General features: G+C 42.3%; 1 protein-coding gene across 5 annotated transcripts in view; it reads right to left on the bottom strand.

Annotated features, from left to right (window-relative positions):
* PHLDB2 (pleckstrin homology like domain family B member 2) overlaps positions 1-18,359 on the bottom strand; it is a 128,010-nt gene that overhangs the window by 31,994 nt on the left and 77,657 nt on the right. For 4 of the 5 annotated variants that reach the window (XM_075542545.1, XM_075542542.1, XM_075542543.1 and 1 more), the window contains 3 exons: positions 16,502-16,612; positions 9,592-9,681; positions 224-367 (listed from right to left, as the gene is read on the bottom strand). In XM_075542545.1, coding sequence (XP_075398660.1) covers positions 224-367; positions 9,592-9,681; positions 16,502-16,612 — 345 coding nt within the window. The remainder of the gene's footprint in view (positions 1-223; positions 368-9,591; positions 9,682-16,501; positions 16,613-18,359) is intronic. The other variant, XM_075542544.1, reaches the window with a different exon arrangement.

Here is an 18,359-nt window from a genome sequence, read left to right on the forward strand (position 1 = left end):
TCAGAGTCATCTCCACACTGTACCACACAGGGGATGATTCCCAGGACTTTCATTGACAACCGTCCCCCCAACTTGGTATACTTCCCAAATGCCACCACTCTGCCCTCTGGTTGGACAGACAGACCACTCTCTCACACACACCCTCGTTTTCAGTTCACCGTGGGTTAACTTCCGACACTAGGAAAAGCAGTGAATGAATGAATGAAATGGCATGCGGACACACCTCTTTATTCTGTGGCCGGCTCACCAGCCCAGCGGTGGCAGGCTCAGCGACAGCAGCGTCAACATCAGCAGGGAACTGAGTGGAAGGGGAGAGATTCGCGGAACGGCCACATGGCTCATTAATTTCCTCTACACTGAGATAGCCCTAAAAGGAGGAATTCGGAAGTTAGACACAAAGAGAGCAACAGCTGAGGCATGCGAGAGTATGAATTAATATTCCCAGCACAATGAGGTTAGCTGAAAGCAGCACAGCCAGGTATCGGTGATGACATTATCACATGATTCATTAAAGGGGTCACCAGCAATTAAGACAGATCTAAAGTACTGAATCTTGAAAAGTCACGTTCCAAACAGTAAAAAAATCATCCTTTCTGAGGAAGTCACCGTGATTGCATGATAAATAACCCAACACCTTTGATGTTTAACACCCAGGGGCAGCGGCACTCCTTCTGTTCACTGAAGGAGGTTGTCACGACACACACATCCCAACAACAACAAACAAAAACCCCCAAACGTAACAGCACAGTCACTCAGTCACTCCCTAATACAGAGTCCTTCCCACACATTTTCATTCAAAGATCTTTTTGCTCCCTGATACATTGAAAACACACACACTCGTCTTTAAGGTGGAGTCGCAACGGGAAGATACCTAATTAAAAAATTCAAAGTGAACTGTTACGTTCAATAATTCACCTGGGGCTTCAGCTCAGAGCAAGTACCCACAAATCAAATCAATCAAAATCAAAACAACCGAGAGCCTAATTTGTGAAGAGAGTACTCACAATCTTTCCTGGGAAGAAATTGTACAGGCAGATTTCTATTGCCATCATTCTGATGAAACAATAGATTTTTAGAAAGGATGAAACTCCCAAAACCGAAGTCACTGTCACCAAGTCAGCACGTAGCAACCCTACAGGACAGGGTAGAACTCACCGCTGTGAGCTTCTTACACCGTGACTCTTTATGTAAATAGAAAGCCTCCGTTTGTCTTTCTCCCGCGGAGAGGCAGGTGGTTTCGAACTGCTGACCTTGCAGTTAGCAGTCCCACACAAAATCACTAGGAGTATAAAATAATATCCCTTTTAAAAGTTAAGCTGAGCCAACATTGACACTTGGCATCTTGTGAGTGCCCATCAATCCTTCCAAAAAGTGGCTCCAGGAGAGGTAAGTATCCCGGGCTGGAGACCCAGGTCTTTACTGACATTTATCATCATGACAACAAAATAAAGCAAGCCAGAGTTGACCGTTTCTAAGTCAGAGGCATCAAAATACTCCCAAATATAGTCTTGCATTTCAAAAATGAGCAGCAGATGCCATGAGAAGCTTTATAAGGCTAAGCTGAGAAAACACAGTGGCCACCTGAGTGGTCCAATGTCCTTTCATCTACGAGCAGTTACAACGCTGTGCTATGCTTTTGAGCAACTGATAGGAGAATGTTTTTAATAAAAGCAAAGTCTGATTCCTTTTATGGGCCATAGACCACACGAATGTGTGCTGTCTGTAAAAAGGGAGAGAGTCAGCGAAAGAGAAGAGAGAGAGAGACATGAACATCTTGGGCATCTTGTGAGTTGGGCCTGTGTGGTATAAGGAATCGAATGGAAAGTTACTCCTCAAACATCAGAATTGCAGTAACACCAAACCCTCAGATGAGTTTTGACCCCAAGAAGTCTTCACATAAAAAAGAAATGAAAAAACCCAAGGAGAAAGCAGAAAAGTTAAGATTTTATTCTTGTACTAAGAAATGAAAGGTCCGCGGAACCCACCAAGTTCATATGGATGTTGCCAGACCTCCAAACTTAGCATGTCGAGAGCCAATCTTATTCATCCCCAATTTTCCCTCTCTCAGTAAATGGGATCTATCTTCCATTACAATACTTAAGGATGGTGGAATCCTGACCCCTCCTCTTAATTAGCTCATCTCCACATGCAATCTATCTGTAAGTTCTCTCAATGCTGACACCAAATCTAAGGCTGCTAATCCTCTCAGTCGTGGGCGACTCAAATCTAAATGACAGACTTTCCATCCTGAAGTGATGCAGTAACTTCTTACTGGTTTCTTTGCATCCTCTCCAATAATCCCAAAATCCAGAGCAGCCACCAGAATCTTTAAGAAAATGCATATCCACTAAGGGCACCACTCTGTTCAAGCCACCTCTTGGTTTCCCACTGCACATAAAATAAACGCTTCTTCTGAAACCTGACTCCCCAAACCCCGCCGCTGTCCACCACATGGACATTATGTAGGCCACTGCCTAGTACTCACCATGCTCCATTCACCACTATCCTGAAACAGCTTCACCCTAGTCCCTCTGCTTCACAACAGTCAGAAGACCTAGGCACTGTTATCATCCGCATTGTACAAGTAGGAAGCTGAGCTACAGACAGGCTAAAGAGACACCCCCAAGGTCACACTCATGAGGTCTGGCTCCACAATCCATGATATTAGTCTTACAATCAGCTGCCTCGCTTTTTCTGTCTTGTTCACACAGGCATCTCTGGTGCCCAGATACAAGCCTGTTGCTACATTGTACGCACTTCACAAAAAATGTGCTGCAAAACTGGGGTTCAGCTTATACACGGGTCAGTGGTACCCCAGCGAGGTGTAACATCTTGCTGGGGCCCCCGAGGTAACAGGACAAGCGCCCGTTATCTCGTGGGTGATTGCCATTTCTCCACTGTTCATTCAAAGCCCCACTGACACTGCAGAGCTTTGAATGTTTGCTTACTCACATCTAACCAATCAGAGGCGTCCTATGATGTGGACGGCTCCAATTCACAGAAGCACCCGTAGTGATTCACTTACGCTGAAGGATGTGTCTGTGGCTGCACTCCTTCTCTCCCCTCTGGTCTCTGTGTTAATTCACATCCTGCATCCCCCGGCCAGCACGGACTCCCCACATCCTCCGGCTAATACATCGCGGTGTGGGGGTGGGGGGGATTACCATGAAAGTTCTTTTTCAAAGTCTTGTTTTTTTATTCTATTAGAAATGGATACTCTTGAACCAAAACAAAAACGCAGGTCATATGAGCCTGGTTTCAAAATGAAGGTTGTGTCAAGAGCAGAAGAGAGCAATAACAGTACTGCAAGTAGGGAATTCTGTGTTGATGAAAAGCAAGTGAGGGAGTGGCAGAAAATGAAGACTGACTTGGAACAGATTCCAAAAGCTAAAAAAGCTTGTCATGGTTTAATATCTTTTTATGGGGCTCTAGAGAGTGAATTACATAAATGGGTTATGGAGTGTCATCAAAATGGTTACTGTATGGGGATCCGCATACGTGCTCTACAAATGGCTAAGGATGACAAATATAAAGCACCAGGCATTGAAAAATTTGCTGCGTCAGCAGGATGGTGGACCCACTTCATGAATAGGTTTTGCCTACTATGTTTGAGACAAAGAACAAAGATTTCCCAGAAATTGTCACAGAACTAAGCTAATGGAACTAAGCTGCATCCTGTCATTATTTTTAAAAGAAAGACCTTGCCTAAAAACATCAATTTCCCACCAAGAATTACTGTGTGTGCACATGTTAAAGGCTGGATGGATGAAGACGGAACAAAAAAATAACTGGAAGACATTTGGAACTGACGACCAGAAGCAGCCTTAAAGAAAAAGCCATCGTTACTTCTTTGGGATATGTTCAGAGCCCACCTATCGGATGACATAGAAAAACTGGCGAAACCTAGTAAAGTTACTTTAGCTGTTATTCCAGGTGGGCTTACATCTGTACTGCAGCCTCTGGGTGTATCTTTGAATAAGCCTTTTAAAGACTGCGTGCAAAGAATGTGGCATGAATGGATGTCATCTGGTCAAGCCCGACTAAAAAAAGGAGGAAATCTCGTGAAGCCTGACATAGAGTTAATAGTAAAGTGGGTTCGAGATGCATGGGAAGACATTCCAGAAGACATGGTGCAATGTGACTTCCAGAAATGTAGTATTAGTAATGCCGTGGATGGCAGTGAAGACTGCGCTTTGTATGAAAATGACAGCAGTGATGGTGATGAAGGCGATCTCAGTGAGGACAGCGTCTATGATGACCTCACACCAGCTGAAGCTCTGCATTGGGATTCAGATGGTGATGAGGAATCCAGTTTTGAATGATTTTAACTCTTTACATTTTAGCTTACTTGCTGATTGAGTTCAGGGAATAGTACTCTTAAGGTATCATTGTTGATACCTTATTGTTTTGTTGAACCTATTTTCCATTTACTGTGTTGGTTTACTAATGTTAAATGACTTGTCCTTTTATTTATGTTTTTAATTTAAAATAAATATTTAAATACATTACACCACTGATGTCTCCATTTTTAGTAATTTTATTTTCATTTGTTTTGATTATTGAAACTCACCAATAGCTTCTGCATTCCCCACCCTAGGCTTATACTCGAGTCAATCAGTTTTTCTGTTTTCCCAGGTAATAATTAGGTACCTAGGCTTATACTCGGGTCGGCTTATATTCGAGTATATACGGTAGGTATAATATACCATCTAGTTCAAATTCTGTTTTGTACATGATGGATATAGATGCAGTGGGGTCCCCGAGGTAGCCGTGGAAAGGGTCCAGAGATTACAACGAGACAGCCAGTGCAGGATCCCAGAGATCCTGTTAGAAACCAGATCGTGTACCCCAACAAGTTATATTGAAACCCTCACCCCTGGACTTGTAAATTTAGGAGCTCAGATGCCACAGTGTCAAGTGCTCAGCGGCTAACTGAAAGGTTGGTGGTTCAAAACCACCAGCTGCTCGGTGGGATCAAGATGTGGCACTCTGCTTCCATGACGATTCCAAGAACCCAAATCAAATTCACTGCCCAGGAAGCCATGCTGACTCAGTGACACGTCTCCTAGAGCTGACAGACTAATTTGGACTTCTAGCCTCCGAAACGTTGGAGACAAAAGGCAACAGGTTTCTGTTCTTTAAAGCCACTCACTGTGGTATTTTTGGTATGGCAACACGAGGTGACTGAAACACGTCCCGGCTTCGGCTGTCCCCAAGACTCCTTCCTAAGGTACTGCCTGAGCAGTCTGCAGACAGTATTCAGAAACCAATGCAAATTCTACTTCTAAGAAGGAAACAGCACAGGAGTTCAAATACATGAATCTGAGTTTAGATTGCTTTGTTTTCCTATCAAGAATTGGACTGTCGAGAGAGCAGGGTGACTTGACAATAAACACGTCTTTCCTCAGCCCCCCAGTGCCTCCACTGGAGACAGAGTCATGTTTGATGTCAATCACAAACCTTCATCCGGACTCCCCCAGACTCCTCGTTTGCCACTAACATCCATGCTTCTCACATAGCTGATGAAAACACAACCAGGGAGAAGCTTATCCCACCCGGGCAGGAGGCCTGGTGCTGCTGTGGACTCAGCAGTGGACTCCTAACGGCAAGGGTTGCGGTTCAAGCCACTTTCGATGGAAAGATGACGCTCACAGACAAAGTGCTGGAGTAAAGATTGACAGCCTGTGTAGGGAGGATGTGAGTCAGACTCAACTCACTAGCAGTGAGTCTGCGGTTTGGGTTTTTCATTCTATATGGGATTCAGAAGAGGAAACTCTTCTTTTAATAAATTATTATTTATCTACTCTTAAGAGATTGAAATCCAGTCAACAGTAGTGGGTTTAGTATGGGTTTAAGAGGGAGTGTGGAAGGGAAAGGGGGCTAATTCAATTTAAGTTCCACTCTTAACAAGGAAATTAAATTTCCAACGGATATTTCCAAACAAAAAAAAAACTCTCTTACACAGGTTGAAAATTTTCTCTAGAACATGATGTCAGATTATTTCACTTAGAAGCCTCAAATACTAAATGTGTAAATCTGTTATAGAAATTATAAAATATATACCTACAGATAGAAAGAAAGGACGAGGGGGCCAGAGCCAATCCCACCTATGTGGAATCCCCGAACATAAGAATGCACTTCAGAGGAAAGCACTGAAGCTACAGCTTGGGGAGAGGGGCACGTCTGATTAGAGCACACAGGAGAAACAAAGAGGGATGGAGAGAGAGGGGAACACATCCTGACCCACCACGCCCCAAGGACAATATTCCTGCTAAAAGCAGACAATGCCCAGTGAGGACCATAGGGCTGGCCCCACCATGAGGCATGACATCCCTCACTGAACTGGAGACACAGTGCAGGAATTGTGCCCAATCTGACCCCATTACACTGGGGCGAAACACCAAAGGCATGAAACAGTAGAAAGGGGAGCAAAGTGATGAAATACCAGGGAAATACCAAAAATAGACTTCAGAGACAGAACGTGGCACCCCATCAGACTGGACTGGAACACACTCCTAAAGGTCAACAAAAAGACCTGGAACTATTTATAGGATTTTCCTTTTGGGTCATTGGCTTTCTTTTTGTTATTTTGTTTTTGTTGTTATTGTTTTATTGATCTTGTCTTTGTTGCTTTGTTTAGCTTTGCCTGTTTTGCGCCCATTAATGTCTCTGCATGTCTATTTAGATAAGATAGGCAGGATAAACAATTTAGAGACAGTTCAGGGGGTTATGGGAGAAGGGGAGGTGGGAGAAAGGAAGGGGGCAGAGGACAACCAACCTAGGGACACGGGAACAACAAGTGAACTAAAATCAATGAAGAAAAAAGCGTAGGATGCCAAGTGAGGCTTAAGCAAAGGCAATGTAACAGCAAGGAATTACTAAACCTGAATGAAGGCCGAATATGATGGTGGGACAAGAGGAAAGTACAAGGAAATCGAGGAAAGAACCAGGAGGCAAAGGACATTTATAGAGGTCTAAATATAGACATGTACATAAGTATATATATTTATATATAACGAGAGGGAAATGGATCTATGTACTTATATCTATATGTTAAGAATTAAGGTTGCAGATGGACATTGGGCCTCAACTCAAGTACTCCCTCAACACAAGAACACTTTGTTCTAATAATCCGGCATTCTGTGATGCTCACCTTCCCAACACGATCACTGAAGACAAATGGGTGCATAAGCAAATGTGGTGACGAAAGCTGATAGTTTCTGGCTATCAAAAGATATAGCATCTGGGGTCTTAAAGACTTGAAGATAAACAAGTGGCCATCTAGCTCAGAAGCCACAAAGCCTACATGAAAGAAACACACCAACCTGTTTGATCATGAAGTGTCAATGGGATCAGGTATCAGGCATCTAAGACCCAGAACAAAATCATACCAATGTGAATGGGGGGAGGGGGATGAGGAGTGGAGACCCAATGCCCACCTGTGCACAATTGGACATCTCCTTACAGAAGGGTCACAAGGAAGAGATGAGCAAGTCAGGGTGCAGTATAGCACTGATGAAACACCCAACTTTCCTCTAATTCTTTGGTGTTTCCTTCTCCCCACTATCATGACCACAATTCTACCTTACAAATCAGATTAGACCAGAACATGCACGCTGCTACACAAGAGCCCACAACACAGAGAATCCAAGACAGATACATGCCTCAGGGACCAACAATGAGAATAGAGATACCAGGAGGATGAGGGGAGGGTGGGGGGAGAAAAGGGGAATCGATCACAAGGATCAACATATAACCCCTTCCCAGGGGGTCGAACAACAGAAAAATGGGGGAAGGGTGACAGAGGATGATATAAGATATGAAAATAATAATCTATAACTTATCAAGGGTTCATGAGGGCGAGAAGGGGAGGGAGAGGGAAAATGAGGAGCTGATACCAAGGGCTCAAGTAGAAAGAAAATGCTTTGAAAATGATGATGGCAACATATGTACAAATGTGGCTGACACAATGGATGAATGTATGGATTGTGATAAGAGATGTAAGAACCCCTAATAAAAGTATTTAATGAAAGAAAAAAAGAACGGATGCAAAACCAAAATTTCTATTGCCTAATTTGGAAAACAGACAGAGATAGAGTGTCATGTTTTACATAAATCTTTTACTAGATATTGTGATGCATTCTTTAAAAAAGATAATACTGTTTTAGTATGCTTTAAATGCTCTTCAAAAATGCAATGGTGAAAAAATTTTTTTAATTGCAATGCTAGGCATCTTTACAAAGGAAATCAAGAAATATTCGCTATTATGGAAAAAGGCATCGGATATTTGAATAGCGGAGAGGTTATGTGAAACTGAACGATCTCATGAAGTTTATACAGAAAGTATTTCTCAAAATGCTCCCAGATCTGCGTGTCAGAATCGATTTGATGGCAACGATCTTATTATTATTATTATTAGAATTTTATTTCACAAACCTACATAAAACACACTTTATAGAAATGTCTAGCCCTGCTGTCTTTTTAAAGGCAACTTATAAATAGTAGTATCTTTTGTTGTCAGGCAAAATCTTACGCTGAAGTAAGGTCTTTCCTTAGTTTTTTTTTTTTTTAGAACACATTAAATATATAGAAAACCATTTTCTTTCTCGCACACAGGATTATAAATTCCCAACTCAGAGTTGGAAGAATCCATGGTAGTCCAATGTAGCTGGCTATTTGGGGAAATGAATGTATACAGCTTATTGTAAATAAAGTTACACCCCCCTCAAAAAAAAAAAAAGAGAGAAACAAGATTTAAAAAGAAAGCAGACTATTTCTTCAAATGTTTGGGACATGTTCATCTTTGGTAAGACCCAAGAGAAAGTAAACAATGGAAGGAGGAATAGAGAAAGAAGATTGGAGGAGAAGACTTTATGACGATCTTGGTGGGGATCCTAAAACTGAAACTCCAAGTTAACCTATGATGTCACTGCCACATGCATGCGCACACACACAGTTCACTTGCGCTCCACACAAAAAGAATGCCTAAAACCTACCAGGCATTTATAACGATCAACTGGACAGCTATCATGGCACTGAGGGATTCCATAACTCACTTCACTTAAAGCTTTTACTATTCAGTGAATCCCATAAAACTAAAGTAGTTCTCCTTATGTATTAGGTGATAACATACCTCTTTTATTTTATTTACTTATTTTTTAAAAACCGTTAATTGACATATAATGCATATATCATACAACGCAATACTTCAGTCTTAACAAAAAACAAGTTGTGAAATTATCATCAAAATGAAATATAGAACATTTTCTTCTTTCTTGTACACATTATTGTTAGAAACCCATTCTTTCTCCTTCCCTCCCTTCCCCTCTCCCCATTCCCCTAAGAAACTGCAGTTACTGTTTCTATAGATTTGTTGATGTTAGATGACGTAGGCCAGCTCAGACCCACAGTGAACCTACACACCACAGAACGAAACATTCTTCAGTCCTGTGCCGTCCTCACAAGGGCCCCGGCAGAGCACCATTGATGCAGCCTGCGTTTCATCTACAGAAAGATCTACCAAAACAAAACCCCAAACAATAGCAAAATAAAAGTGAAAAACCTCAATCAAAAAGAAAAAAAAAAACTTACCTCTTTTAGGGTATTGGGGTTGACAGGAAACCCTCTTCCTCCGGAGAGACTGGAGTATTTCTTTTCCAAATTACAAAGATTCTCCTTTTCCTACAGAAACACAAAATCTATTAAACATTCACCAAGACACATTGTTTTGCTCTTCTGGCAGTTCATAGTACTTTCGATATTCTTGACCAAAACTCACATGCATCGATTCTTAAGTAAGTCTTCCTTAGGCATTTTCCAGTTTTCACATGCAGACGAAGCGATCGAAAATAACACGGGCCAAGCACACGTGTCCTCAATGAGACAACCTGCGTTTCAACACTTTAACGAGGTCTTTGGCAGCAGAATTGACAAATGCAGTATGTCCTTTGATTTCTTAACTGAAGTTTCCATGAGCATTGGCTATGGATCCAATTTAAAGGGAATCCTTGACAACTTCAAACTTTTCTCCACTATCAGGGGTACAGAAGAATTTGAAAGACGACTATGTGGCCCACTAGCTTTATTTTGAGTTGTAAAGCATACTGAAGTGTAAAGTCTTCGGTCTTCATCAGTAAGTGCTTTAAGTTGTCTTCATTTTTAGCATGCTTGGTTGTGTCATATGCATATGACAGGCTGTTAATAAGCCTTCCTCTACTGTTTTTCTACATACAATGGTGTAAACCCCCACCTACGACCACCACCGAAAAAAAAACCCCTGGAAATTGCACTGAGTGATGTGGAGCTTTTGTGGTATGCATTTTTTGTGGTATGCTAGGCAAGCATCGAGCAACTTGTTAGTGCACCCAGTGGCATCACCTGAGAAGGTTCTCTCTGGTCATGGTGAATTTTTTTGTAAAAGAAGTTTCACTCGGACTTAAATTTTTGTGATGGCCGATGTAAGAAAACTGTGCGGTTATGGAAATTTTGCTTCCTGCTTGGGAAAAATGCCACAGAAACGGTTGTGACGTTCAATGCAGCTTACAAGGGCAGCACTATGGGAAAAACTCAAGTGTACAAGTGGTTTTCTCATTTCAAAAAAGGTGAAATGATTTTAATTGATGACAAACCTCGTTCTGGACGTCCATCAACTTCCTAAACAGACAAAAATGCCTACTCATAATGCATTTGGATTTCGTTCCACTAAGCTTTCTATTTAGAGGTTCTGAAATGACAGTGTAACAGTATGCGACATAAAGGTCTGATTTGTGGCAGACAGAGGAATGGTTTTGCCAACATGGGCAGTGCACTTGCTAACCCAGACATCTCAATGTACCAGGTTTTGGCAAATAAAAACCATCATGATCTCTTGCCCCACACAACTTACACCCCTTCCTCGCTCCACATGACACCTTTTTGTTTCTGCAAATGAAGAGGGACATGAAAGGACAGTGATTTGATGACATGGAAGCGATGAAGAAAAAATTAGGGAGGTGCTGTCAGCCATCCAAACAGATAAGTTTGAAAAATGCTTCCAACAATGGAATCGCCAATTTTACAAATGTATTAAGTGTAATGGAGGGTAGTTTGAAGGTGATAAGGTTGTTTTGTAAAAAACAAAAACACTTAAATACCTATCTTTGAAGAAAAAAAATTCCATTGGGAGGGGGAGGTACCCTCTCATATAGTCCAGTTTCTTAGATTATTTGCTCAGCATACAGAATGAATAGGTATGGGGAGAGAATACAAACTGAGACACAGTTTTCCTAAACCATACAGTATTCCCTTAAGACTACATATATTTGCAGGCTCCTCATGAACACAAGTAAGTGTTTTTGAAGTTTCCATTTTTCACAATGCTATCCATAATTTGTTGGGATCCACAGAGTTGAATGCCTTTGCATAATCGCTGAAACACAAGTAAACATCTTTCTGGTAGTCTCTGCTTTCAGTCAAGAGCCATCTAACATCAGCAATAATATCCCTCCTCTTCAGGATCCTGCTTGAGTTTCTGGCCGCGGATGTACTGCTGCATCCGTGTTGATTTATCTTCAGTGAACTTTCACTTGCCTGTTGCGCTGAGAATGATATTGCTCAATCGTTTATGCATCCTATTAGGTCTCCCTTCTTTGGAATGGGCACAGATATGAATCTTTTACGATCACTGGGCCATGCAGTTGTCGCTCAACTGGCAGCACAGACAAGTACCTGCAGTACTGCCTCGGGTTTTTCAGACATTTCGATCGGCATAGCACCAATTCCTGCAGCCTTGTTCTTTGCCAATGCCTCAGTCCGGCTTGGAATTCTTCCCTCCACATCATTGTTTCTTGACAAGATAATGCCCTCTTAAAATGATTAAAAGTGATTCTTTCTGATACCATAATTCTGTCTTCCATCTGCTTTGGGTGCTTCTTATATCATTTAATATTTCGTGTACACTTCCCCCCAACGCTTGACTTTTTTTCTCCAGGGCACATTTTTCCCTTTTGATTTTTCCAGCACCACGTCATAGAATACTTTACGTTGTCTTCTCAGGCTGCACCTTGAAACATTCTATTCAACACCTTTATTTCATTATTGCTTCCATCTGCTATATATAGGGAAAGATTGCCCTGTATCACCTGGGGCCGTTGCTTGGGTGCAAAGATTCTGATTACACCTTGAATGCATGACTGCTTGAAGGCACCAGAAACTTGGCCCAACTGCTGAGTGACAAGGAGATTCCTTGATGCAAACTAAAGGAAATCCTCCTTAGGTCAGAATGTGTTTACAATTGTGTTTATTTGGGAGAATGTTCGGATAGTTTGAGAACATTCTGAGTCTGAAGTGGCTGTGTCCTAGAGCATTTCCCACACTTGAACCTTTGTAAAGCTTCCTCCTTTGGCAGGTTCATCAAGCGCAGAGGTGTCTCTCCCCAGTACCTCTCTCTTTCCCTCATAAATCTGGCGTCTCAGGTAGCTTCCAGGTGGCTGGAGCGCTGCTGCAGCTTTAGCTACTGTACATTCAAGAGCAAATTTCAAAGCCTTTCCTACATCCATTTGGTCTTCTTCTTTCCTGTCTTTCTAAGGGTCTTTTGCAGTCCTCATGAGTGATGCCTTTGATGAGTTCATGTATGATGCGCTTGCTCTTCTGGTCTTGAGCCCTTAGTGTTCAATTCACATCTGTTCTCAAGAGGATCTTTCAACATAGGTGGGAAATATTTAGGATCCTATTTTGACTCTCGTGGACTTGTTTTCACTTTCTTCCACTTTAACCCGGACTTCCTATGAGCAATCGATGGTCTGTTCCACCGTGGGTCCCTAGTATAGTTTTGGTTGATGACATTGAGATTCTCTCGTCTCTTCCCACAGTCAATTTGATTCCCGTGAATTTCATTTAGTACGGCCCATGTGTATTGTCACCGCTCAGGTTGTTAAAAAGGGTATTTGCCACGAAGAAGGCATTGGTCTTACACACTTCCAACATGCAATCTCCATTCTGGAGAATTTGGTTGAATTGTTCAGTTCCTTCATCACTGGCTTTCGGGGTTGGTGTGCAAACTTGAATAAAAGCTGCATTCACTGGTTTTCCTTGGAGGCATGTATACTTACCCTATCACAGAGAACATCTTGCTTAAAGATAGAGGTTTTGAAACATTCTTTTTTGATGACAAATTTATTCCATTTCTCATTTGTCTCCCTCAGAGAAGCTGGTGGTTTCGAACTCCCGGCCCTGAACTTAGCTGCCCAATGAGTACCCCACTGCCCCTCCAGGGCTCTGAGATCTTGTTGTAGGTGCATTATAATGTACACTCAAGATCTGTGCTTTTTACTCGATGTTTACAAATAAAATGTACCAGAAAAATAATTTTTAAAGGTTGCTTAAAAGTGAATTCATTTGCATTTCCCTTCAGTCTAATAATGTTCCATGTTTTTCAAGCGACTTATTGGCCATTCACTTGTCTTCTTTTGCATAGTACCTCCTGAAACATTTGCTTCCTTTGTTAATTGAGTAATTTGGTAATTGAGTGCTCACTTTCTTTATTTCCTGAATACAAATCCTGCCGTTTTCTTTTTCAAAAGCCTTTGCTGTCCTCAAAGAAATGAAGATGCATTCGTACTCATAGATTTTCTTCTAGAGGCTCTAGCGCTTTCACTTTCACATGTGTGTTTGAGGTCTATCACAGATTAATCGGTATGTGTGGTGTGCTAGGAGGATGGTACTAAAGTTACTTTTCTTTCATGTGTAGCCAGCTAATCTAGCATCATTGGTTGGAAAGATTTTTATGAGTTGGCTTGAAATAGTTTGTGTAAAAGTGGAATTAAAAGAGCTAACACAAATTTTCCACAAACTCTTTGAAGCTCCCTCATATTTCCCTATTGAACTTTCTTGGAAGCTGTCTCAAAAAGTAATAGATTCGACATGTGCGAATCTGTTTCTGGATTCTGTTCGGTTCCATTGATCTCTAAATCTATTTGTATGCCAGTATCACGCTGCCTTTAATTACTACTTTTAAAACAAGCCTTGAAATCAGACATAGAAATCCCCGCAATCTATTTCCTTGCTCAGACTTGCTTTGCCGTTTCTAGGCCATTTGCATTGTCTTATAAAGTTGAGCATTAATTGTGAATTTTCCAAAAGAGTCTGTCTGGATTTTGATTGGGACTGGAGATCATTTAGGGAAAATGAAAAATCTTCCTGAGTGAATACACGTCACAACTTTTACCATAAAAAGACATTTTATATTTTGATTCGGCATGTGTTACATCTTACCGTATGCTCACTTATTATTTTTAAAAAGCACTAGGGGTATATTTCTTGCTAAAACTTCAAAGCAATTTAAGTACTATATATATGCATACAGTATATATATGAATATTATATGTATTTAGCTTTTTATTGTGCGTTAGGTAGAGGTTCGCAGATCAGGTGATCATGTTGGCATTCAATAACTCCTTAAGCCACCCATTGGCTTGCCCTGTTTCCTCCTCCCTTTCTTCTCTTTTTTTCTCTCCTATCACCCTCTCGTTAGATATTGTCTTCCCCTTGCCCCAAATTCACATATGTCTACCTTCTAGGCTATGTCTTCCCCTTTCTCCACTCCCTCTCCCACCCCAGTAACCATTCAGACTTTTTTCTTTTGATGTAAAAACCTTTTCTCGATAATCTTTTAGTAAGAGTGGTCTCATACAATTTGTACCCTTTGGTACTAACTTCACTAAACCTCATGTCCTCCAGTTCCATCCATGCCGTGAGGTGCAACACAGACCCGACATTCTTTGACATCGTGAGGGATGCCACTGTATGTACAGACCACAGTTTCTTTAGCCATTCTTCCACAGGTGGGCTTTTAGGTGGTTTCCATCCTCCTGCTCTTGTGAACGGTGCTCTGATGGGCATGGATGGGCATACTTCTGTTCGTGCATATATCTCGTTTCTTTAGGGTATATATCCAGCCAAGGGATTCCTGGATTATAGGGTATTTCTATTCCTAATTGCTTGAGGAAGCACGGCGGGTGCATTAAAGACGATATTTTACACTCTCTGATTCAAAGCCTGCTTCTGAACACGCAGAGCAAAAAGTAAAGCTGTGATGGGGAAGTTAAAGGCATCAAAATTCATTCTCTGAACAGAGACGGGAAATTCAGCGCCATCTGGAGATTGCTAGGAGCTGAAGAAGTCAGAGGACAGCACTCAGAGATCTGTGCAGATTTCAGAGGTACCTCAAGTGGACTCCTAATGGCAGGGGAAGGACAAATTGCCCCTGTCGTTTCAACCTAAACATTCCTGAGGTGGGAAGAGTCTGACTGTAGTTTTTCTCCCAGGTGGGACCATGACGGCCTCCCTCTGAGTGTAAGGCTTTGTTTTTTGGCACTTCTTTGTGCATCATGTTCTCTGTCTCTGAGCTCCCAAATGTCACATTGGGCCAGCAGGAGAGCTCACTCCTTAGACTGTCTTATCTTTATCCCTGGATGAGGGGCCCTGCTGGGAAGTTCAATTACAGGTTGCTCTGTATTGTCTTCGGGTGAAGGAGCGCTCCCGGTGGTGAAAAGGTTTGACACACGTTTACAATGCTTAGTTGCTAACTGAAGGCTGTGGGTTTGAATCCACTGAGAGGCTGTCAAAGAAAGGACCGGAAGCTGACCTCTGGAAGATCAGTAGTGAAAATGTTATCGAACACAACTCTACTCTGACACGTGTGGGCTGCCATGATTGGGCATCAACTGGACGGTAACTGGTTGTGGAAGGGAGTCCCGTACATGTAGGTCCACTTCAGGGAACCCAGTTCACGTGGTGAGAACAGTGCTAACTTTACCACACGGGGCATCTACCCATGCAGACCTGCCAAAGGCAATGCAGCATTTTCTAGGAAACGCGCACACAATAGAGAAGGATTCAAAATGCCAGAGCGGCTAAACCAACTTATTTACAGTATGACCATGAGCATCTTTCCTTAAGAAACAAAATAACCCCCCTCCAAATCCAAACCAAAACACCCTTGCTGCTACTGAAAAGATTCCAATTCCTGGTGACCCCGTAGGATCAGGTAGAACTGGCGCGGTGGCTTCCCAATGCTGTAACTGTGTTTCTGGGATTACAAAGCCTCCTCTTTCTCCTGTGGAGCCGCCAGTGGTTTCTAAGGGCACTCAGCACTTGGTTTTTAGACGTGCATTACCCTTTGGAAGAAAAATAAGATTCTCTAAAGAAGGAGACTTAAAAATACAGATTTTCATACTTCCAGGGCTCACAATGTGGAGAAAGCATCCTGGAAGAAATGTCTCTGCTTATTGTCTCACGTAGCGTTAAGCATTCACAGGCCAGTGCATGACTAGTGTGGGGGAAGGGATGGAATGAAAACATACAGAAAAGACATCCACTATTTAATAAAAATGTAGACACGGGTCTTTCTTAAATGACAAAGACAGGCGTTTTTAATAGGCATGTACTTCGGAGAGGGCAACTTTCCCCACGATGGAACAAGCCGACGTTTCGCTGCGGGCAGGGCCCGCACGGGGGTACTTACTCTCTGTAGCATCATTATCAAATTATTCTTTTCTTTGACAAAATGATCCTGCTCCCGCTGGGCCTGCTGGACGATGTGATTGGCTTGCTTTTTCAATGCAGAAATTTTCTCCTACAGGAAGAGATTGTCAGAGGCATTAGATCGTCAAAAGGTGGCCAGACTGAGGAAGAAAGAGGGCAAGCCTATTTACGACTGCAATGATAGTGACCACGTTTTAATGGAGGAAGGGCTCCAGCCCCCATCCCTCTCTGTCACCGGGGGAATTTGAGCTGGGAGTTTGGTGGTGGCGGCTGGCTAATCATTTCTGACTCCAGGGCAACACCCAAAAGAGCCCACACTGAAACCAAACCCACAGCTATCAAGTCAATTCTGACTCTGAGACTTCCTGTAAATCTTGATGGGAACCAATAGTCTCCTCTCTCTCTCAGAGCAGCTGGTGGGTTTGAACCACTGACCTTGCAGTTAGCAAGATAATGTTGAACTGACAGCACCACCAAATTTCCTTCCAAAAACCAAACCAAGCTGACTGCTAGCAACCCTATACAACAGGGTAACACGGCCCCTTCGGATCTCCGACACTTCAAACCTTTATAGGAGCCGACAGCTCCCTGTTTCTCCTCAGACAGATTGGTGAGCTCGAACTGCTGACCTTGTGGTTAGCAGCTGAGAGTAGAGTCCACTATGCCCCTAGGCCTCTTCCAGGGTTCCTTAGGCAGTGAAAATTATGCGGACACTGGGGAGCTTTTTCTTCCACTTGCCAACCTCAGCATGTTTCTGTACTTAAGGCCAATACAGTTCAAGTGCTTTAAAAATCTATTTTGAAGAAGCTGGCAGTAAACAGGAAATCTTGTTTTATACTATAAATGAATCTTTGACCCCATGAGAAAAAACAACAATGAAATTTGTTCTTTTAAACTGAGAGCTGAGAAGCTTCCTCCTTCTCCCCATTCCCTCAATTTTAGCAGATTAGTACGGCGTTCTGAAGTGTGATTCTAAGTTTCGGAGCAACACAGGCTGGGTTTGAGGTGCTTGGATGTGGGTGGGGACAGTACTTTGCGCAGAATACCATGGGCTATTTCTAGTGGCAGTTAGCCACCAGTCAGCTTTGATAATCAGTCAACAGAGAAAACAAAGGAAATTCCAAAATAGACTTTGTTCATAGAATTAGTCTGAAGCAAGTTACTATGGTTTCAAAAGGAAGTAATTTAAAACAAATGTCCAAATTCCTGATTGTCCATCTTAAAAAAGAATATTATTCATAAATGCATCTGTAGCACAAGTCAAGGTACCTAGTTTGAAATGGGAAACACTGGCCATAGATGGCAGAATCCATAATCTGCCAAATGTTACTAGGTGATTCATACACAAAGAGATTCAGATGCAGAAGCATATGTCATTGGAGACAATGGCACTTTTAAGGTAGATTAACCAGACTTTTATGCACCGCTTGCCTCTGGATGTATTCTAGATGGAATACATTTCGTCGTACAGGGGTGGTGGCTTGCGTCTCCTGTGATGCTTGGAGCTATGTGACTGAGATTTCAAATATTAGCAGGGATACCCAAAGTGAATGGGCTTCATCACACACTCAAAAATAAAAGCAGACGACGTGTGAGCCGTGGATTAACAAGAGCATCATTCATGAAGAAAGCAAAATGTCGTTAAAAAGACAGAAAATGGATGGCAGAGAAGGGGGGGAAGGGAGACTCCGGATAGGGCAAGATATGACAAAATAACAAATTATAAATTACCAAGGGCACATGAGGGAGCGGGGAGGGAGGGGGGAAAAAAAGAGGACCTGATGCAAAGGGCTTAAGTGGAGAGCAAATGCTTTGAGAATGATTGGGGCAGGGAATGT

The sequence above is a fragment of the Tenrec ecaudatus genome, chromosome 2 (assembly GCF_050624435.1).
Source record: "Tenrec ecaudatus isolate mTenEca1 chromosome 2, mTenEca1.hap1, whole genome shotgun sequence".
Taxonomy (NCBI): domain Eukaryota; kingdom Metazoa; phylum Chordata; class Mammalia; order Afrosoricida; family Tenrecidae; genus Tenrec; species Tenrec ecaudatus.